Source organism: Palaemon carinicauda, chromosome 5 (assembly GCF_036898095.1).
Source record: "Palaemon carinicauda isolate YSFRI2023 chromosome 5, ASM3689809v2, whole genome shotgun sequence".
Classification (NCBI taxonomy): Eukaryota; Metazoa; Arthropoda; class Malacostraca; order Decapoda; family Palaemonidae; genus Palaemon; species Palaemon carinicauda.
The window spans coordinates 164,417,514-164,441,513 of record NC_090729.1 but is presented as its reverse complement, the minus strand read 5'-3'; the positions used below and the strand labels follow the sequence as shown (position 1 = coordinate 164,441,513).

General features: G+C 34.6%; 1 protein-coding gene and 1 long non-coding RNA gene across 3 annotated transcripts in view; both read right to left on the bottom strand.

The window, feature by feature from the left end:
• Positions 1 to 9,726, bottom strand: part of LOC137640645 (uncharacterized) — a 770,193-nt gene extending 760,467 nt beyond the window's left edge. For both annotated transcript variants that reach the window (XR_011044432.1, XR_011044433.1), the window contains exon 1: positions 9,508 to 9,726. This is a non-coding gene — a long non-coding RNA (uncharacterized lncRNA). The remainder of the gene's footprint in view (positions 1 to 9,507) is intronic.
• Positions 9,727 to 14,031: 4,305 nt separating this feature from the next.
• Positions 14,032 to 24,000, bottom strand: part of LOC137640643 (uncharacterized) — a 329,021-nt gene continuing 319,052 nt past the window's right edge. The window contains exons 3-5 of the mRNA XM_068373140.1: positions 21,062 to 21,195; positions 16,870 to 17,140; positions 14,032 to 14,481 (exon numbers count right to left, since the gene is read on the bottom strand). Of these exons, the coding sequence (XP_068229241.1) occupies positions 14,414 to 14,481; positions 16,870 to 17,140; positions 21,062 to 21,195 (473 nt within the window). The 3' untranslated portion in view covers positions 14,032 to 14,413. The remainder of the gene's footprint in view (positions 14,482 to 16,869; positions 17,141 to 21,061; positions 21,196 to 24,000) is intronic.

Here is a 24,000-nt window from a genome sequence, read left to right as displayed (position 1 = left end):
AGTGCACATTTATATGCCCGGCAACGAAGCAATTAATCCACAGAGATGATATTCAACGTTAACCCTAGCCAAAATAATGATCAAGAAATTAATCATACAAATTAGAGTACGCTTATAATGTAAAAAGTCTAACTAGCTATAAAGCATTTAAATCTTCAAAGTTTCTGCTCGTTTGGTATTTTGTTTTTTTTCCAGAAATACATGTAATAAACTTTTTAAATTTTTCAATATTTAAAGAATACCACTGGTAGTAGCGGGCAATTACGCATTTATATCATGAATTTTTTTACATATCCCTGCGACTTTAACAAGTCAGATTTTGGGAAAATTATCAAATGGATAATATCATGATTTATAAATATGAAAAAAAAAAAAAAATCATCACCTATCTAGCAGGTTGTGGAGCATATGAATGAGTGAATTTCTGTGACCTCGACCTTTGACCAATTTCTACGTAATATAACTGATAATATCCCTCATCAAATATAGAAATTTAACCACCCACTAATGTCTAAGTAATTATAATAAAAATATAACCTATTTTTCTCCTTGACCTTTGGCCTCAGCTACTTAGTCATTTTCAAAGTACATATTCAATCTTGTCCTTTGGTTAATTTCTACAAAATCATCTGGAAAATATCTAAAAAAAATTCATTCTGACCTTTGATAAATTTCCGCAGTGTCGCCAGGAACATATCACCAAATTAAATTTTAACCCTAACCTTTGCTCATTTTTACAATATACCCAAGAAAATATCTCAAGATAAATTTTCCCCCTCTTTATTCACAATCCATTTACTAATTTCTACGAAATCCTGCTCAAATCCAGATGGGACCTGGAATCTCACTAAAGGAATAGAAAAAAATATTCAGAAATCCACTTGTGACAAATGGTTTATAAATCAATAACTTATTTTTGGGGGAAATGGAAGATAATGTAATGAACTTATTACGGCCTTTAATGGTGATTAGGTAATATGAACTTTTTCTGAAATGGGTTGAGACAAGCCTTGGCTCTTTTGAAAATACAATTTTTTTTTTTCAAAATTCCTTACTCGGGAATTTCCTATTGCAAAACCTGGGTCCATACTAATAGAGGAAACAAATAATTGATAACTCAAAAACTGAATGTTAAAAACGCGAAAAAATCTATTACTTATCACAAAACGACTGTGAATGAAAATGACATGAAACAAATATATGATTAAACTACATGAAACATACATGGGTCAAAATCATAGGACACCGCACATGGGTCAAAATCACATGAAATGCAGTGGTCAATATTACATGAAGTACATATCAAAACCCCATGAAACTCACATGAGTCAAAATCTCAAAAAAAAAAAACAAATGGGTCAAAATCGCATGAAATGTTCATAGGGCAAAATTGCATGAAACGTACATGTCAACATCACATGGAATGCACATGGGACAAAATCGCATGAAATGCACATTGGTCAAAATCCCATTAAACGCACATGGGTCAAATCGCATGAAATGCACATTGGTCAAAATCCCATTAAACACACATGGGTCAAAATCCGGGTAGTTTGTAGCGCTACGGCCAAGCGTCCTAATTTGCTTATTATCGCTCCGACTGTTATCTTGTATAGGATAAAAACGTTTGGAAATGGTCTACGGATCTTAAATATGTTGTGTAAGGGGGGGGGAGGTCGGGGGGGGGGGACGCAGGCCCCCTGGGTAAGGACACGGCTTTTAGCATAGGTTAAGTGGGTTTTTTAAGTTAGCTTCTCCCGTCGTACTCGTAGGTAAGGAAACTGTCGTGTAAGGGGGGGGGGGGGGGCGAAGCCCCTTTGGGTAAGGATACGGCTTTTAGCATGGGTAAGGTGGGTTTTTTAAGTTAGCTTCTCTCGCCAAAATCGTTTTTAGAACGACGGCCACAGTTCAGAATATTCCCGTTTTCTACGGGATCTGGCCGTCACCCTACAAAGACTCCCAAAATCCCATGAAACGCATCTGGGTTAAAATCCCTTTAAGCGCACATGGATCAAAATCCCATGAAATGCACATGGGCCTAAATCACAAAACACACATGGCTAAATCACATGAAATGCACATGGGCTTGAATCGCACAACACACACATGGGTCAAAATCACACGAAACTCACATGTATCAAAATCCCATGAAACGCACATGGGTCAAAATCACATGAAATGCAAAGGTGTCAAAATTCCATGAAATGCACAATGGTCAAAATCCCATTAAACACATGGGTCTCAATCACAAGAAACGCACATGGGTCAAAATCACATAAAACACACATGGCTAAATCACATGAAATGCACATGGGCTTGAATCGCACAACACGCACATGGGTCAAAATCACACGAAACTCACATGTATCAAAATCCCATGAAACGTATATGGGTCAAAATTACATAAAACACACATGGCTAAATCACATGAAATGCACATGGGCTTGAATCGCACAACACGCACATGGGTCAAAATCACACGAAACTCACATGTATCAAAATCCCATGAAACGCACATGGGTCAAAATCACATAAAACACACATTGCTAACTCACATGAAATGCATATGGGCTTGAATTGCACAACACGCACATGGGTCGAAATCACACGAAACTCACATGTATCAAAATCCCATGAAACGCACATGGGTCAAAATCCCATGAAACGCACATGGGTCAAAATCACATAAAAACACACATGGCTAAATCACATGAAATGCACATGGGCTTGAATCGCACAACACGCACATGGGTCAAAATCACACGAAACTCACATGTATCAAAATCCCATGAAACGCACATGGGTCAAAATCACATAAAAACACACATGGCTAAATCACATGAAATGCACATGGGCTTGAATCGCACAACACGCACATGGGTCAAAATCACACGAAACTCACATGTATCAAAATCCCATGAAACGCACATGGGTCAAAATCACATAAAACACACATGGCTAAATCACATGAAATGCACATGGGCTTGAATCGCACAACACGCACATGGGTCAAAATCACACGAAACTCACATGTATCAAAATCCCATGAAACGCACATGGGTCAAAATCACATAAAAACACACATGGCTAAATCACATGAAATGCACATGGGCTTGAATCGCACAACACGCACATGGGTCAAAATCACACGAAACTCACATGTATCAAAATCCCATGAAACGCACATGGGTCAAAATCACATAAAAACACACATGGCTAAATCACATGAAATGCACATGGGCTTGAATCGCACAACACGCACATGGGTCAAAATCAAACGAAACTCACATGTATCAAAATCCCATGAAACGCACATGGGTCAAAATCACATAAAAACACACATGGCTAAATCACATGAAATGCACATGGGCTTGAATCGCACAACACGCACATGGGTCAAAATCACACGAAACTCACATGTATCAAAATCCCATGAAACGCACATGGGTCAAAATCACATAAAACACACATTGCTAACTCACATGAAATGCATATGGGCTTGAATTGCACAACACGCACATGGGTCGAAATCACACGAAACTCACATGTATCAAAATCCCATGAAACGCACATGGGTCAAAATCCCATGAAACGCACATGGGTCAAAATCACATAAAAACACACATGGCCAAATCACATGAAATGCACATGGGCTTGAATCGCACAACACGCACATGGGTCAAAATCACACGAAACTCACATGTATCAAAATCCCATGAAACGCACATGGGTCAAAATCACATAAAAACACACATGGCTAAATCACATGAAATGCACATGAGCTTGAATCGCACAACACGCACATGGGTCAAAATCACACGAAACTCACATGTATCAAAATCCCATGAAACGCACATCGGTCAAAATCACATAAAACACACATGGCTAAATCACATGAAATGCACATGGGCTTGAATCGCACAACACGCACATGGGTCAAAATCACACGAAACTCACATGTATCAAAATCCCATGAAACGCACATGGGTCAAAATCACATAAAAACACACATGGCTAAATCACATGAAATGCACATGGGCTTGAATCGCACAACACGCACATGGGTCAAAATCACACGAAACTCACATGTATCAAAATCCCATGAAACGCACATGGGTCAAAATCACATAAAACACACATTGCTAACTCACATGAAATGCACATGGGCTTGAATCGCACAACACGCACATGGGTCAAAATCACACGAAACTCACATGTATCAAAATCCCATGAAACGCACATGGGTCAAAATCACATAAAACACACATGGCTAAATCACATGAAATGTACATGGGCTTGAATCGCACAACACGCACATGGGTCAAAATCACACGAAACTCACATGTATCAAAATCCCATGAAATGCACATGGGTCAAAATCACAAAAACACACATGGCTAAATCACATGAAATGCACATGGGCTTGAATCGCACAACACGCACATGGGTCAAAATCACACGAAACTCACATGTATCAAAATCCCATGAAACGCACATGGGTCAAAATCACATAAAACACACATGGCTAAATCACATGAAATGCACATGGGCTTGAATCGCACAACACGCACATGGGTCAAAATCACACGAAACTCACATGTATCAAAATCCCATGAAACGCACATGGGTCAAAATCACATAAAACACACATTGCTAACTCACATGAAATGCACATGGGCTTGAATCGCACAACACGCACATGGGTCAAAATCACACGAAACTCACATGTATCAAAATCCCATGAAACGTACATGGGTCAAAATTACATAAAACACACATGGCTAAATCACATGAAATGCACATGGGCTTGAATCGCACAACACGCACATGGGTCAAAATCACACGAAACTCACATGTATCAAAATCCCATGAAACGCACATGGGTCAAAATCACATAAAACACACATTGCTAACTCACATGAAATGCATATGGGCTTGAATTGCACAACACGCACATGGGTCAAAATCACACGAAACTCACATGTATCAAAATCCCATGAAACGCACATGGGTCAAAATCCCATGAAACGCACATGGGTCAAAATCACATAAAACACACATGGCTAAATCACATGAAATGCACATGGGCTTGAATCGCACAACACGCACATGGGTCAAAATCACACGAAACTCACATGTATCAAAATCCCATGAAACGCACATGGGTCAAAATCACATAAAAACACACATGGCTAAATCACATGAAATGCACATGGGCTTGAATCGCACAACACGCACATGGGTCAAAATCACACGAAACTCACATGTATCAAAATCCCATGAAACGCACATGGGTCAAAATCACATAAAACACACATGGCTAAATCACATGAAATGCACATGGGCTTGAATCGCACAACACGCACATGGGTCAAAATCACACGAAACTCACATGTATCAAAATCCCATGAAACGCACATGGGTCAAAATCACATAAAAACACACATGGCTAAATCACATGAAATGCACATGGGCTTGAATCGCACAACACGCACATGGGTCAAAATCACACGAAACTCACATGTATCAAAATCCCATGAAACGCACATGGGTCAAAATCACAAACACACATCGCTAAATCACATGAAATGCACATGGGCTTGAATCGCACAACACGCACATGGGTCAAAATCACACGAAACTCACATGTATCAAAATCCCATGAAACGCACATGGGTCAAAATCACATAAAACACACATTGCTAACTCACATGAAATGCATATGGGCTTGAATTGCACAACACGCACATGGGTCAAAATCACACGAAACTCACATGTATCAAAATCCCATGAAACGCACATGGGTCAAAATCACATAAAAACACACATGGCTAAATCACATGAAATGCACATGGGCTTGAATCGCACAACACGCACATGGGTCAAAATCACACGAAACTCACATGTATCAAAATCCCATGAAACGCACATGGGTCACAATCACATAAAACACACATGGCTAAATCACATGAAATGCACATGGGCTTGAATCGCACAACACGCACATGGGTCAAAATCACACGAAACTCACATGTATCAAAATCCCATGAAACGCACATGGGTCAAAATCACATAAAAACACACATGGCTAAATCACATGAAATGCACATGGGCTTGAATCGCACAACACGCACATGGGTCAAAATCACACGAAACTCACATGTATCAAAATCCCATGAAACGCACATGGGTCAAAATCACATAAAAACACACATGGCTAAATCACATGAAATGCACATGGGCTTGAATCGCACAACACGCACATGGGTCAAAATCACACGAAACTCACATGTATCAAAATCCCATGAAACGCACATGGGTCAAAATCACATAAAAACACACATGGCTAAATCACATGAAATGCACATGGGCTTGAATCGCACAACACGCACATGGGTCAAAATCACACGAAACTCACATGTATCAAAATCCCATGAAACGCACATGGGTCAAAATCACATAAAACACACATGGCTAAATCACATGAAATGCACATGGGCTTGAATCGCACAACACGCACATGGGTCAAAATCACACGAAACTCACATGTATCAAAATCCCATGAAACGCACATGGGTCAAAATCACATAAAAACACACATGGCTAAATCACATGAAATGCACATGGGCTTGAATCGCACAACACGCACATGGGTCAAAATCACACGAAACTCACATGTATCAAAATCCCATGAAACGCACATGGGTCAAAATCACATAAAAACACACATGGCTAAATCACATGAAATGCACATGGGCTTGTATCGCACAACACGCACATGGGTCAAAATCACACGAAACTCACATGTATCAAAATCCCATGAAACGCACATGGGTCAAAATCACATAAAACACACATTGCTAAATCACATGAAATGCACATGGGCTTGAATCGCACAACACGCACATGGGTCAAAATCACACGAAACTCACATGTATCAAAATCCCATGAAACGCACATGGGTCAAAATCACATAAAAACACACATGGCTAAATCACATGAAATGCACATGGGCTTGAATCGCACAACACGCACATGGGTCAAAATCACACGAAACTCACATGTATCAAAATCCCATGAAACGCACATGGTTCAAAATCACATAAAAACACACATGGCTAAATCACATGAAATGCACATGGGCTTGAATCGCACAACACGCACATGGGTCAAAATCAAACGAAACTCACATGTATCAAAATCCCATGAAACGCACATGGGTCAAAATCACATAAAAACACACATGGCTAAATCACATGAAATGCACATGGGCTTGAATCGCACAACACGCACATGGGTCAAAATCACACGAAACTCACATGTATCAAAATCCCATGAAACGCACATAGGTCAAAATCACATAAAACACACATGGCTAAATCACATGAAATGCACATGGGCTTGAATCGCACAACACGCACATGGGTCAAAATCACACGAGACTCACATGTATCAAAATCCCATGAAACGCACATGGGCCAAAATCCCATGAAATGCAAAGGTGTCAAAATTCCATGAAATGCACATTGGTCAAAATCACATTAAACACATGGGTCTCAATCACAAGCGCACATGGGTCAAAATCCCATAAAATATGTATGGGTCAAAATCCCATGAAATGCACATGTGCCAAAATCACATGAAATGCACATGGGTTAAAAACACACAACACACACTAGTAAAAATAACAGGAAATGCAGATAGGTAAAAATTGCAAATGTACAAGGGTCAAAATCCCATGAAATGCAAATAGGTCAAAATCACATGAAATGCGCATGGGTCAAAATAACTTGAAACGCACATGGATTAAAGTCACACGAAAAGCATATGGGTCAAAATCACATGAAATGCACTTGGCTAATCATATGAAATGCACTTTGGTCAAAATCCCATGAAATGCACATGGGTTGGAATACCATGGGGCAAATCCCATGAAACGCACAAGGCAAAATCCCATGAAATGCACATAGCAAAATCCCATGAAATGCACATAGCAAAATCCCATGAAATGCACATGGGGCAAAATCTCATGAAACGCTCATGGCAAAATCCCATGAAACACTCATGGGACTAAATCACATGATACTTATTGGTCAAAATCAAGTGAAACGCACATGGGTCAAAAAATCATGAAACACATGGGTCAAAATCACACGAAACGCACATGGATCAAAATCACATGAAACGCACATGTCTTAATTTAACGCATATAGGTCGAAATCACATTAAAAGCACATGGGTCTAAATCACATGAAACGCAAGTGGGGCAAAATCACAAATATAACATGGGGCAAAATGACCTGAAACGCACATGGGTTTAAATAAAATTAAACGCTCATGGGTCTAAAAAACATGGAACGCATATGGGTCAAAATCACATGAAACTAACATGGGTCAAAATTACATGAAACGCACATGGGGGAAATCTCACGAAACTTACATTGGTCAAAATCACATGAAACGCACATGGGTCTAAATCACATGAAACGCATATGGGTCAAAATCATATTAAAAGCACATGGGTCTAAATCATATGAAATGCAATGGGTCAAAATCACATGAATATACCACGGGCTAAAATGACATAAAACACATGGGTCAAAATTCTATGAAACACACGAGTAATAACCACAGGAAACTTACATGGGTCAAAATCACATGAAACACATGGGTCAAAATCATACGAAAAGCACAGAGGCCAAAATAACATGAAACTAATATGTTAAGACTACAAAGTAGAACAAACATGTCAAGATAAAATGAAAGGCAAAAAACAAAAAACAAAAATCACATGAAACAAACATCAAAATTTCATAAAACCAACAAATCAACATTATATTAAAAGACTAAAAAATACACGAACCTGAGAAAATTACATAATACCAACATGTCAAAATCACACAATAAAAAAGGTCAAAATCATATTAAAAAACTAAAAATAACATGAAACTAACAAAAATGACAAACGCCTGTAAAAAAAATTCACACAAAACCAAATAAAATCATCATAAACGACTAATACGGTTGTAATGCAAAATATTTTTCTTACAAATGGCCTTCACTTTCCGCAATTTGTACAAATGTCGTAACAGAAACCTGCACTTCTTGTAAACTGTTAGAGTGGTAAAGTAATTATCCTAATAACAAAGTAACAATGGTGAAATAAAAGCTAAGCCTGTGCCGTGAAAGGCAAGTTAAAACTATGTTTGATTGGCGAATTGATACAAAATTGACTCGCTACAACAATAAAACGGTGAACAACGAGCATTAGCTCCATTGCCCAACAAAATCCAATCAAAAGTAATTGGAAATTAAATTTGAATGATTGACACGATACCCGAAATGGCGAAATTACCACGTAATTTTCAATCAGGGGTTTCCTGCGGCCCAATTACTCTGACCTATAACTGATAATTCCCAAGAGCAAAAATGACCGGAACAACAGGACAATTTCTAAAGTATTACATCCCTCCGATGTGTAATAAAGTTTGCAATGGTGTGACTTACCTTACGGATTCAACTTCATCGAAGTCATCAGTGCCTCTTTTGGTAAATATGCATGAAATCTCTTTCCATTGTTGATAACGCATCAAAGCCAATTTGCTTAAGTACGGATGGCTTCTACAAACACATGTAAATAGGCGAAAACACTAAATATAATGGAGGGTTTTTCCAATCACTCGCGAGACGCCGAAGAACTATTCATAAAAGATACTAACGCTTAGGAAGCTCACCGCCGACTGCGGTGGTCATAGGAGAAAAGGGTAATACAAACAGCTCACTTACCTAGTTTATCAAAAGACCAGTTTGCCACTTGTTCATCACTTCACTCGTCTTTCCACGCCTCTAGGGATAGATGATATTGAGGTTATAATAGATCTACTAATAATCTAATGGACAGTTCGCGTAAGGATAGAAATAAATAGTAGAGTACTTTATATATCAAATCTTCACTCTTAAATAAATGTAGGTGACAAAAGTAGCCTAATAATTTTGTTAGATTACAATGAATGCATTTCTTCTGATCAACATGTATGACCGTTTCATTACACAGAATTTATTCGTAGCTGTAATTCTTGTATTTGTTTACTTGTTATGATCACGCTGAGGTATTTATACAGACAAATTCACTGTAACATGTAAATCTATTGATAATCTCAAACCACTCGTTTCACAACATCTCGTTTGACTTGAATTTCTCATTAGATTTGAATCAATCATTCTATTTATTTCCTGGTTTCCTTTTCTCACTGGGCTATTTTTCCCTGTTGGAGCCCTTGGGCCTATAGCATCATAGTTTTCCAACTATGGTTGTACTAGCTTATCTTGTAATAATAACAACAACAACAATAATAATAATAATAATAATAATAATAATAATAATAATAATACATTTGATATACTTTCCGTTAGTCAGCATCATTTTCCCTACATGATCGAACGGTTCGTCGAACCCGGTTGACGAACCTGCTTGTCAAACGGTTCGAAGAGGTGAAGTCAGCCACAAATGCATAAGGCTTGTGGACAATGAAGCTCCGCCCACAAAAGTCAGGCGAGAACAACCTTTCTTCGAACCGTTCGAACATAACTTCAAACGCTTGTCTGCGGTTCGACGAACCATTCGACCGTGTAAACCCGCCTTTAAATGAGTAAATGTTTTAATTGTAACCCGGAAACGTTTCCCAACCTGGGTCCAAGGTGACTGTGGCCTGATCAAGAGATTAAACCTGTCTTCTAACGAGGTTGGAAGGTGATCGCGTCTCATCTGACCTGATATCTTACGAGATTTAATTAAAAGGAACAACATTTGTCTCTGATGAAGGTCATATCTTGTCAGACAAATTATTACCTTCATCAAATCTTCTCGGGGCGGAGAGAGAGAGAGAGAGAGAGAGAGAGAGAGAGAGAGAGAGAGAGAGAGAGAGAGAGAGAGAGAGAGAGAGAGACAACTCGATAGTTGGGCAGTTCAATTAGCATGTAATAATAATAATAATAATAATAATAATAATAATAATAATAATGGCTGAACTTTTTTTTTTTCTCCTGAAACAAATATATACTGAGCAAGGAGACAATAAAACGCAGAATGTCATTTTAATTGTTTATTTACACACAAAGACGATATATCGACAACGAAATAAAAGGCTACAGTTACTTTCGAAAAATTCCCTATTTACACAAGTTCACATCTACCCGATCTTCACACATACGACTTTGGTGAGAATATTAATCTTCGTTCTTACAATTAACATGATAAGAACTTTGAAATATATATGTGTATATACATACACTATACGCATGTAAGTATGGGTGTTTATAGACGTCTACCAACATGCCTATATCTGATATAGGTATATACACAGGTCTGACTAGGAATTTATTTTTGGGTGTAAGATAAATGTTGCAAATCAAATAATATTTGAAATACGGAAAACATTTCTTCCAAATATATCACCTCTTTTAATAATAATAATAATAATAATAATAATAATAATAATAATAATAAAATATTTGAACTTGTCTAAATTATATTTGTTCTACCTCCGCAAACCTTTGAAATCATCTAGTTTTTCTCTTCTGTTAGATAATAATAATAATAATAATAATAATAATAATAATAATAATAATAATAATAATAATAATAAAACCAAAATTTTGATTCCATGAAAATCTTTTTCACATTAAAACCCTGAAACAGCTGACATTGATCATATAAAGCTTTTCTCCTTCTGTCCAAAATAAAGAATGACATAAATCATAGATTTACTTACACTAAATATATTGTCTTCCATAAATGACACATTTTCTTAACCATATTACGAAACTATTACCTCTGATCTGACAAAAATAATGCATTTATTTAGTAATAAAGGCAAGATACCGATATAATAATAGTACATGTATAACACTCTTAACATCTTTGATTTGAAAACCTTTAACAATTATGTTTTTGTTATACAGATTTTTTTTTAATTGTACAAATACAATATTGAAAAGTAAATCCTCATCAGCATTTTTTATTTGGCTAAGAAATCTGTAGATTTACTGTAGTTTTGATGATTATGTCCAGTAGCTGAAATCCTTTTAAAAAGATGTCAATGTGAATTTACTTTTACTGATGGAATACGCCAGTATTCAGTAATTGGTATGGTAAACTTAGGAATGTTTAATATAATATCAACTTATTAAAAAAAAAATAACCATACCAAATAAAAAAAAAATATTGCCACTAAATATCGGAATGTTAGAAAAGAAAAATTTTTCTAATTACAAAATTCCATAGAGGTACGGAATTTAAGTAAATACTAATAAAAATTTTAGCTAAAATTAAAATTAAGTTATTACTGCTTAGAGGCAGAAGAAAATCTATCTTATATCACCATTGATGATATTCCCATCATTGAAATAATTGGAACATTTCATTAAGTAGAATTAAATAGAAACATTTCTCACCAAAAAATTCATATATCACTTATAAAATATACACATTTTTTGATCGGCAATGTCTTTCATCATATAAATCACTATTATCCATCTAAAAAGGCAGTATTTTACTGTTAAAATACACATTATTGAACTGGATTTAGAACAAAATTAAAGCAACAATTTTGTCAAAACTTATTTTGACATTCATTACTCTCCAACTGCAATGATATCTTTTTTTTTTTTTTTCTGACTCTAAATCATTCCATATTTACATTAGCAGAATGAAAACACATGAACGAAAATCAGCTGCTCACACTTGGATAAATACTATATTTATTCTTTATTTGTTTTCAATAAAGATTGTTAAACCTATATTTACATACATTCAGCTATTAGTTATTAAAAAGCGAAGTCTGTTTATCGTTGGTAAATAATTCCTTTTTTTTTAGCACTACGAACAATGTTACTGACATGTTGTGAGTTGATATGGGTCGACACATGTACTAAAAATAGCTTTTTGGATTAAAAGGGGAAGGGAGGAGGGAGGGGGAGGTGGAGGGGGAGAGGAGGGGGAAGAGGGACTTTTTCTCTTTGAATGAAACTAAAATTATGATAATCCAAAATATCAAAAAGAAAGCCATTTTAAGATAGTGTTGAGAGGAAAATATAATCTTAATTGACTGCAAATGGACAAGGTAAATAAAATATGAATTAGTAAATGATTAATTATGCTGAATGCTTATAACAATTAAATTCATTCAAAGGCAGTGTTGAAAAGTAGGAAAAATATCCTAAGCATCTTGAGGACAATCAAGACAGAGAAATGAAAAACAAAAATGAGTATCATAATGAGAGTAAGAGACAAACTTTAAATGCAATTAATTGAAAGAAAAATTAATAAGATGGAATTATATTCTTCCAACAAGTAAAATCAGATCAAATAAAAAATATGCAATAAAGAATGTTAATCATAACAAAGGGAAAGCAAATTTATAAGACAATAAACAATATACTTAAAATGTACAATTTGGCATAGTTGAACGTGCGAATACATAAATGTTGAAATGCTCACATTGGAGATGTTATAGGAATGATACATACAGAATCCTACACCATGACGATACATAACTGGATGATGTTTTAGAGTAAAGGCGGTCACTGACACATATGTATCTCCAGAGGAGATACAAAGCTTTGTAAAGGAAGGGTCCGCAGTTTCACACCACTGTGTATTTGATAGCACCTCTAACAAGTGTCCTCAATAGACATTACAGTAATAAGACGACATTGACTATTATGCCATAGAAATAATAATTTATATATATATATATATATATATATATATATATATATATATATATATATACATACATATATATGTATATATAAATATATATATATATATATATATATATATATATATATATATATATATATATATATATATATTCATGTTTATATATAAACATATATATTCATTGATTGTAAGTATATACTGTATATATATATATATATATATATATATATATATATATATATATATATATATATATACACATATATATATATATATATATATATATATATATATATAAAATTCCAATTTCTTCATTAAATATATTCTTTCACTGCTGGCTGTAAAAGCCATTCACGTCTCCTTGTAGGTACATGAAAAAAGTATTTCATTTCATAAATAAAACGAAAAAAACACTATCTAAACATTATTCATAGCTTTGGTACTCGCGCACTCGTCGGGTGAATAATAATCATTCACATTCACCGACTAGCAACGGAAGTGCATGACAAGATGAGTCATCATTATTGTCATAATCATCACCTTCATCATCACTATCATCACCTTCATCGTCACTATTATAGTTAGTTTTACCACTCAATAGCGCGCAGTCCTAAGGGTGCTCTTCTCTGTAAAATATCTCTTTAATTTGATAGAAATTTTCCATCAAACTGTTCACTGAGATAATTAATATCACATCATCCTCATGTACACAAGGACAGATGCCACAAGGATTTGGTGGTGTCCAGTCATCTTTCCGTCTGAAAGAAAAAATGATAATACTTTGAATAATGTTGCATTTTTTATTTTACATAAAAAAATTGTGAAGAAAATTACTGCATTGTGCTAAGTTTCGTTTGAGAAAAGGGCTTTAGAGTGGAATAAACGGAGGTAATGATATTCATTTTGATGTTTCATTAGAAAAAATTAACCAAGGAATTCACTTTCTCATACTTGTTAACCAGTTGATGAAATAAATAAAAATAAACATAATTAGCATAATGATGAACTTTGCAATATTTCATCAAAATTTATTCTAACCAGCTGGTATAATATATTAAAGGGAATCAATATGTTATTGTTAGCATGAGAAATCTAATTTATCATAATTTTTCTAACGAAGTGGAATATTCATTTGATGTAAAAACTATTCATTCTATGTAAAGAGGCGAATATTTTCCTTTCTCTGAAAGAATACCTACCAAAAAAAAAAAAAATAAAAAAAGTTTCTCTGAATCTCGGGTAAGTATGATTTTAATAACCTCATTAAACTAAAAAGTATTTACATATATAACCTGTTTATAATAAAAACAAAATAAAAATGTCGTTCTTTCATTTCTTAATTATTTATTCAGACATTAAACTGAAAAAAATCAGTGTAAAAACCAATGTATTAAGCTTCTTTTTAGCCCTTTCACAATGACGTAACTACTCTTCAAAAAACAAATTTTCAATACATGGTAATGATAGTTTGAAATGCCAAGTTATTCGACGCAAAAGTGGGAGCTGGAAGCATACAGGATGATTTTAAGTTTATTTTAAGCTTAAAAATAAAGTATTCGAGGAGAAATAATATGAATAATATAAGAAAAGAATGAAAAGACAGATATTTATTTGATTTTTGAAAAAATTTGCCTTAAAATGAATAAAAAGAATAGTCTTCATAAAAGGAGATGTAAAAAATATATCCTCTCAATTTCAAACTAAATAATGTTGAAATAATGTTGAATAATCAATTGAAAAGTATGTTACCATTCAACATTCAACACTATCATTTTACATTCCGGACAGTAATGACTTGATGAAAAATAATTGAATAAGAAGTTATAAATGTTGTAAATATCAAGTCAATGCAGGACGTGGAAATTTATATCCCTGAAAACCTTCTGGCCATATTGGCCATATTGGGTTTGGCTAAGTTTTTCAGGGATATAAATTTCCACGGCCTTCACTGACTTGATATTTTCAACATTGATAACTTATTATTCAATTATTTTTCATCAAACTAAAAACTAAAAAAACAGTAAATGTTAACTTTCTGCACCAGGTTCATCAGCAATCGCGACCTGTCTCGTCCCAGATGCATCCGCTATCTCATTACAGCTTAATTAGATGTAGTCTTAATTGCCTGTAGCTTATTTCGCAGCCAACAGCACGAAGTGTTAAAGCAACTCGGTGTATCTACATTTGTATGCAGTTCACAGCTACTTCAACTATCTACACTGCACCTTCAGTTTTATCTATTGGTATTTCTTAAACGTTATTTATGCTGTTTTCATTTACATTTTCATTTGATTTCCTCGTTGCTATTTGTCTAACAACTTTATGGCATTTAATCATCATACTCTATATATACTTGTTACCAATAATTATGATAATAATAATATTAAAGACAACAACAACAACAACACCAACAATAATAATAATAATTTCAGAAAAGGATCCTCCCATAATACATAAACTGTCATGACAAATCATAATGCCTTCACTACTACTACTACTACTACTACTACTACTACTACTACTACTACTACTACTACTACTAATAATAATAATAATAATAATAATGTGAATGCCCTTTTGCCTGTACCTTTTTAAGGGAAGTTACAATTAAAATACTGTACATCCAATCATTGCTTCAGTTGCCTTACTTATAGCTCTGTTCTTGCTAGTATAAATTTACCTTATTATTGATTTATCTTCATCAACTGTTTATTGTTTTGTATTCCCTTCACTGCTTTCCATTTCTTCTAACGAATCTGTCTTTCATAGGTTTACTTATCCTTATATCAATGCTTCGTAAAGTTTGTTTACTTCTAAATAATAAGTTATAAGATATTTACCAATATACTTGAATTGAAATTATTTTGCTTTTAACCATAAACTACCAGTTCGGCAGTCACTCATAGCTCACCTGTCCATACATCTGCTTCAAGTTACATAGAGAAGCCTATGCCAAAATCGTTTGTTCATCAATTACAGTTTATTTACTAGCTGTCATTCATGGACCAGAGTATTTCTATCAATCTATTGTATTCCTTAGCATACAATTGCATCAAAAGATACTGATATGATCTTCATAATAGGATTGTTAATACAGTATGAAAACATCGAAACCCAATGAACTTGAACAAATATATATTACTCACGTGTGGATGCCGAAGACAGTGTCGCCGACGCTCTGTCCTCCATGATGGAAGCATGGTAAGGAATGTCCCCCGCGATGTAGATCTCGCTGCTGTCCCAATACAAGTCTGGTATCTCTGCCGTGCACTTGACGTTAGCGTTTCCCTGGCGAAGGAGCCGTGGCCACAGGGGAAACTTGAGGCCGAGGACAGACGTCTCCAGGAAAATTGCAGGGTTGAAATTGCTGCCTGGGATCTTCAGGGTGTCGTAGCGGATGAGCCATTTTGGGTCAGCCTTTGGGGAGAAAAGTTGAAAATTAGGGAATAAAGCCTTAACTTTTTAACCGGTTTTCAATTTATGGTAAGTACGTCTGTATGCAATATTATTATTTTTTTCCTGGAAAAATACCATACCCAGAAATATCATTTGAATGAAATTGCTAATACTTTTCATTATAATCTTACGTTATATGAGGTCATTTCTGTGGAAAAATACAATGAAATTAATGAATCTCTTAATAAGCTCTCAAACGGTAAGTATGATTACCATCGATGAAATAAAAAATAAAAACAGGAGAGCTAAAAGAAATAATTAGAGATGTTGATGTAGTCTTTATGATGGAAGTGAAAGAAATGAGACATAAAAAAGGGTGTGTTATAACTCTGTGGTCGTTTAATATCCTGTGGATGGAGTGATGAAAAAAACGGTGAAAACAAAGAAGTGAAAGAAAAGTTTCTGGGTAAATAAATATATGAGTTGTGAAGGTAGTGTGGAATAATGCCTTTTTTAGTACAATGCAGAAGCTAGCGAGAAAAAGAGAAGGTTAGGAGAAATTTACGAACGTTTACAAGAGAAAAAGGCTGAGAGTATATGATAGCAGGAGCAAGGGTATGATAGTAAATGGAAAAGGAAGGTTAAGATAGGAGTGTCAATATGGCTAGATGAAATATAGAAGCGGTAACTTTGTATGGGCATCTGGAAGCAAGTCTTTCCAATGATGGTAGGATTAGAGAAGAGGTGAGTCACAGAAAAGGTAACAAGGAATGTACCAATACATGTAAATGACTGAAAGGCAAAAAAGGGGACTGTTGAGGTAATTCCCCAGCACAGAAAGAAGACGTGGATATTGTGAATAAAAAAAAACCACAGTGAAAGCTGTAGATTCCATTTGTTTACTTTACCTATGTGACCTAGAATATATGAAAGAGTAAGAAATACGGAGATACATATCATCAAATGGTTTAATGGATCAATATTTGGAGAAGGTTCAGTCATGTGGAGATAATGGAAAATGATAGATTGGGGAGCTGAGAAAACCGTTCAAAATTGTTAGAAAGGTAGGTGAAAGGAATACCTAAAAAGGCATGGATTGAGTGATAGCCGAATACAGGTGAACTATGAATTGTGTGTGTGCGTGTGTGTATGCGCGCACGCACGTGTAAGGAGATTTAACGCATTTCTGATGTGGCCTCTGTGTAGGTGGGAGAAGTAGCAATATAATAATATGGTAGATATCTTGGCAGGGAGTTTGATTTCAATTTAGTGACCGAAGTATAAATCCGTCAATAATTATCCCTTTTTCTTTAGTCATAAGTCAATCCATGCTAGAACGAGTGCCTTCATATATATATATATATATATATATATATATATATATATATATATATATATATATATATATATATATATACATACACATATATATATATATATATATATATATATATATATATATATATATATATATATATATATGTATATATGTATATATACATACATATATATATATATATATATATATATATATATATATATATATATATATATATATATATATATATATATATATATATACGTGTGTGTGTATGAGTGTGTGTGTAACTGAAACATAAACAAATTCATGAAATCTTTCGATACATCTTAATTTACTTTTTATTTCTTGACGACGTTATTGATTTATACGTCCAATCAATTTCATTGGAGGAATAATTCCCTTTGAAAAAGATTATAGGATATTTTCAGTAAGACCAGAAAACTTTTATGCAGAAAAATGAGAAATCCTTCAGGAGGAATATTCGTATCTCACCAATTTCTTAAGAGATTGGTGCTCTTATCTTTTTATTGAACAGACTCGCATGTCATGGGTAACTGGTATGATTTTATTAAATATTCTTATTAATATTTGCTAGTGTTTTTATATATATGTTTTATATTTCATTCTTAATCTTTGTATATCTTTTTCTTCATGCTTGTAACAATCTGCTTTTCCAACAATTGCAGCAGCTTAGCTGTTAGTAATAAAAACGATAATATAATCTTTCCATAATCTCTCTTTTGAGTATATTCTAAATACATTGTTTCTATTAAAGAATTAATATCAATAATCATAAGAATGCCTCGATACATGGAGGGGATTAAGCGCGCAACTTACTTTACTTGGAAATACGAAAGGTCAGAAGTTCTCTTAAAGGTTTAAAGGTCGCTCATAAATGGCAGAGGCAAGGGACAGTGACAATGCCTTAGGGACTGATCATACATACTTAAAATCAACGCCCAAGCTCTCTTTTCACCAATTTTAAGACCAGGGAGGGCCTGGCAATGGCTGCTGATGACTCAGTAGGTAGATTTATAGGCGCCCCTAAATCCTACACCCTTAGCTCACAAGGATGGTGAGATTGCAGACACTGTAAGGAACTATCGACCATGAGCGAAACTCGAACCACAAACCAGTAGACTGCCATGCATGGTCTTGTGCAACAGAAAATATAGTGAAAATAGATGAAATATTTGAAGGAGAATCTAGTTAGAATAGAGAGGAAACAACAAAAAGGAGACTAGTGAAAATAGAAAAGAGACAATAAAAGGAATATTTCTTTTAAACAATACTATTTTCAATTATTCTTCATTCAAGTATTATTCGTTTACATTCCTGATTAGATTATTTCTTTAAATTCCTATAAATGCTATATGCATTATAACAAAGCGATGGGTCTTACAAATCGCATATACATAAATAAAACAAAATAAACATGTTTTTGTTCAGCACACTAATGTTACAAATCAACAAATGCATTGTTTCTTTTGAAATTAGAATTAACTCAAACGACTCGATCACTGAGTAAATGAAGTATTTGCATTAAGTCTTGGTGGTCTAAATTTCGATACAGACCGGGGTTCATTTAGCTAAGAGTTGTTGTTAATAAGATAATTTTCTGAACGCAGTGTGAAGCGTGGTTCAAAATTTTCCCAAACAATTATATGCACTAATACGATTAAATGGAAAAAAAACCTTATTAGATCTAATAATCTATTGCCCTGTGGTAAGGGTGTAAGATACTACCACCGTACGTCCTGCGTGTCGTAGAAAGTGACTAAAATAACAGCTGTCGCCTCCTAGTTATGCTTTTTACCAAAAGGCTAGGCCCACTGCCAATGACTGTGAAAACTGCTGCCTTGCAGTTAGACTACTTAGTTACAGGTTTGGCTTACCGCCAACAACTATGATTGATGACTGCTAGGCATGCGATCGTAAAAACCCTCTGCCATATTATAAACAATGCATGATGCATTATTAATAATATGAATGCGGGTCGGCCGTCCCCTGTAAATATCGGGCAATTGATTCTTGATGTGGGGATGGCAGTGGGAAGGTAGAAGATTACATTTAACTATCTGGGCAAGTCCTTGTGCTCTTATGCCCAAGCTTAGGGACAAAGGTTACTTATAAGTATTGAAACCTTCATCAGGTTTCAATATGAAATGAGAAAAACATCTTTTTTTCTATAGTTGGTTTAAGTGTAACTTGTGTGATCAAAAGGATATAGATGATATTCATAGATCGACAGAATTTGGTCTTCAGGGAAGGTTGGAAGCTTTTGGGTAAGATGAGAAAGAAAATGAACATGTGATGATGAGCATCCTTTCAATCCAAACGACTCTCGGTGAACAGGAATGATTAAAAAAAATACTCTTTATTTGGGAAATAAAAAAAAAGTTCACCCTTTGGAAATTAAGAAACACTACCTAAAATCGTGGTCTGAAAAATATACTCCAGCAACAATTTTCTAGACTTCATTCAAAGGAAATGAATAGTCATTAGCCAGCTTTCATTTGCAACAAGCACTAATTATCTATTGAGCTAAGTAAAAAAAAGGTAAATAATAGATGAAGAGAAAATGGTGGGATAAAAAAGTTGTGGCAATCTTAGCACTTTACCTGTTCGTCATTAACGTAAAACTTCAAAGTAGCCGGAGGCTGGGAGTTGGGGGACGAGCAGTTTAGCATGACGTCCTCGTGCATTTGGTAACTTATTTGAGCCCCCGTGATCAGGGGCTTCCTGTCTGGAAGATCTGAAAACGGAAGAAATGAATGAATGAATAACTGAATGTAAGGAATGAAAGATAAGATATAAACATATATGGAAACAAGATTCCCATGAATTAGTAATAAGGGATTCAGGTCATGAAGATCTATCTGTAAAAGGAAAGTGTGGAATAAATTAATTATTTAATTGATGAATCAATTTGTTTAAATAAATGAGAGAATGATTGTTTGAAATGTGAGGTGAATAATTTGGAAAATTAAACGACTCGAAAATACGCAGTAAAGTAAACGAGTAAAAATTTTTTGTTTACTTCAACCGAAAAGAGATGTCATTATTCCCATGCAAAAGGTGAACTAAGATAACATTGAAATAATAATGATAATAATAATAATAATAATAATAATAATAATAATAATAACAACAATAATAATAATAATAATAATAATAAAGAAGAACAGAAAAAATCAAATCAATTAAACCAATTATATCAAGGATAATGATCATAATAATGTAATTATCATAACAATATGACCAATAATATTTATAATATAAAAATAAAAATACTCTCCAAACAATTTTCATTATTGGAACATTATTAACAGAGAAAAAATAAACATTTTTAATTAGATAAACCATCCTCCCGGTCCCCTACGGAAGGATATTTGAAAATAGGTAATTAAGAATAGATTTATTCAATCATATGCAAATAGAGTACGAGGATTTCTACAGAATTCCCAGATATTTTCGATATTAAAATTACTTTTAAATGAAGAATTTTGTTTCCATATTTTCTAATTTAATTGAATATCAGGCTAGAGTGAGCATTCCAAAAATCAATGCTTAGGGGGTTTCAAAGGCCTTGGAAGCTCTGTTTGAAGTGAAATGAGCCCGACAAAAAAAAAAAAAAAAAAAAAAAAAAAAAAAAAAAAAAAAAAAAAAAAACCATTTGCTAGGATAAATGCGGGAAGCGCCGTAGACAGACTTTGTAGCAAGTAATAGATGGAGATATGCTGATCTCTCTATCTCTCTCTCTCTCTCTCTCTCTCTCTCTCTCTCTCTCTCTCTCTCTCTCTCTCTCTCTCTCTCTATCGAAAGAACATAATCAAAGACAGGTTACAATGAATCCCAATTATAGTAAACTTCAATAAGAACCCAAATCTCAGTCTCTCTCTCCCTCTTTCTCTCTCAGAAGTGACTAACAGAAATCTCTCTCTCTCTCTCTCTCTCTCTCTCTCTCTCTCTCTCTCTCTCTCTCTCCTTCCTACTTGAATGAACAGAATCAAACACACAGACTAAAATAAATTACAGTTATAGTAAGCTTCAACAAGAGCCCAAATCTCAGTTTCTCTCTCCTTCTTTCTCTCTCATGACTGAGAGAAATCTCTCTCTCTCTCTCTCTCTCTCTCTCTCTCTCTCTCTCTCTCACAGAAGTGACTAACAGAAATCTCTCTCTCTCTCTCTCTCTCTCTCTCTCTCTCTCTCTCTCTCTCTCTCTCAGGATAGACTGACAGCTTAGTTCCAGAAAAGCGGAAAAACTTTAGGAAATCCTAAAAGGATTCTTCCGAATCTATAACCTGGATTTCCAGGAAGATTCACGATGTCATGGCGCTTATGGTTATCATACAGGCCAGAGAGAGAGAGAGAGAGAGAGAGAGAGAGAGAGAGAGAGAGAGAGAGAGAGAGAGAGAGAGAAAATAATTTTTTCCTAATTATCAAGACTATCACTATCATATCACACTGTATGTAATATTTTATTTTTGCTCCGATATTCTTTTTGAATGAAGAAGACGAGGATTTTGAGTTACACACAAGATTTTCTTTAGTTGCAAGGTGTTCGAGAGAGAGAGAGAGAGAGAGAGAGAGAGAGAGAGAGAGAGAGAGAGAGAGAGAGAGAGAGAGCAAATAATTTATTCGTAATTATTAAGACTATCACTGTCAAATCATAATATCCATAATATTTTTATTTTTGATGATATAATTTTCTGAATGAAGATGGGGGGGATTTTGAGCTCTATAAAAGGTTTTGTGTAGTTGGAAGGTGTAAGAGAGAGAGAGAGAGAGAGAGAGAGAGAGAGAGAGAGAGAGAGAGAGAGAGAGAGAGAGGCCGTTAGAATTGTAAGTGGAAGTTGCAAAGAGTGGCGTCCGGGAAAATAAATGAGAAGTCGTGGAATTAAATTTGGTTGATGTCAAGATTGGAGCCCTGAAAAAGTGAGCTTTAAAACGGAACCCGTGAAGAAAGTATATGCCAAGAAAATGAAAGGGGGGGGGGGGGGAATCTTTAGATCAGAGGGGCCTTATTATACCAAATGGTTGGAAATGGAGCACTGGCAATTGGAGGGGGGAGAGGGAGATGGATGGCCTAGGAAAGGGAGAACCTATGGAATAAACATAGTATGATCTATAGAAGCGGGCAGTCCAATATTAATCTTTCTATGGAGAGCAAGATTAGTAGCTTAAATAATATATCCATTTAGGCCCCCTAAATGGAAATATCTGAAAAAAAAAATCAGAAGAATGAATCAATTCTTGAAAACCAAGAAATTTGGAAGAAAAAAAATTATTTGCTCCTGGGGTCATGGAAATGTGGTTCTAAAATGTGAGAGTTTTAAGAATGTTGGATTTTTCTTAAGGAGAAATAACTACTTCATCTTGAATATAGCCTGGAGGAGTCGTTCATAATGATAACGATAACTGACCTTAGGAAGGGTTACGGTGATATATATATATATATATATATATATATATATATATATATATAAATATATATATATATATATATATATATATATATATATATATATGTATATATATATATGTATATATATATGTA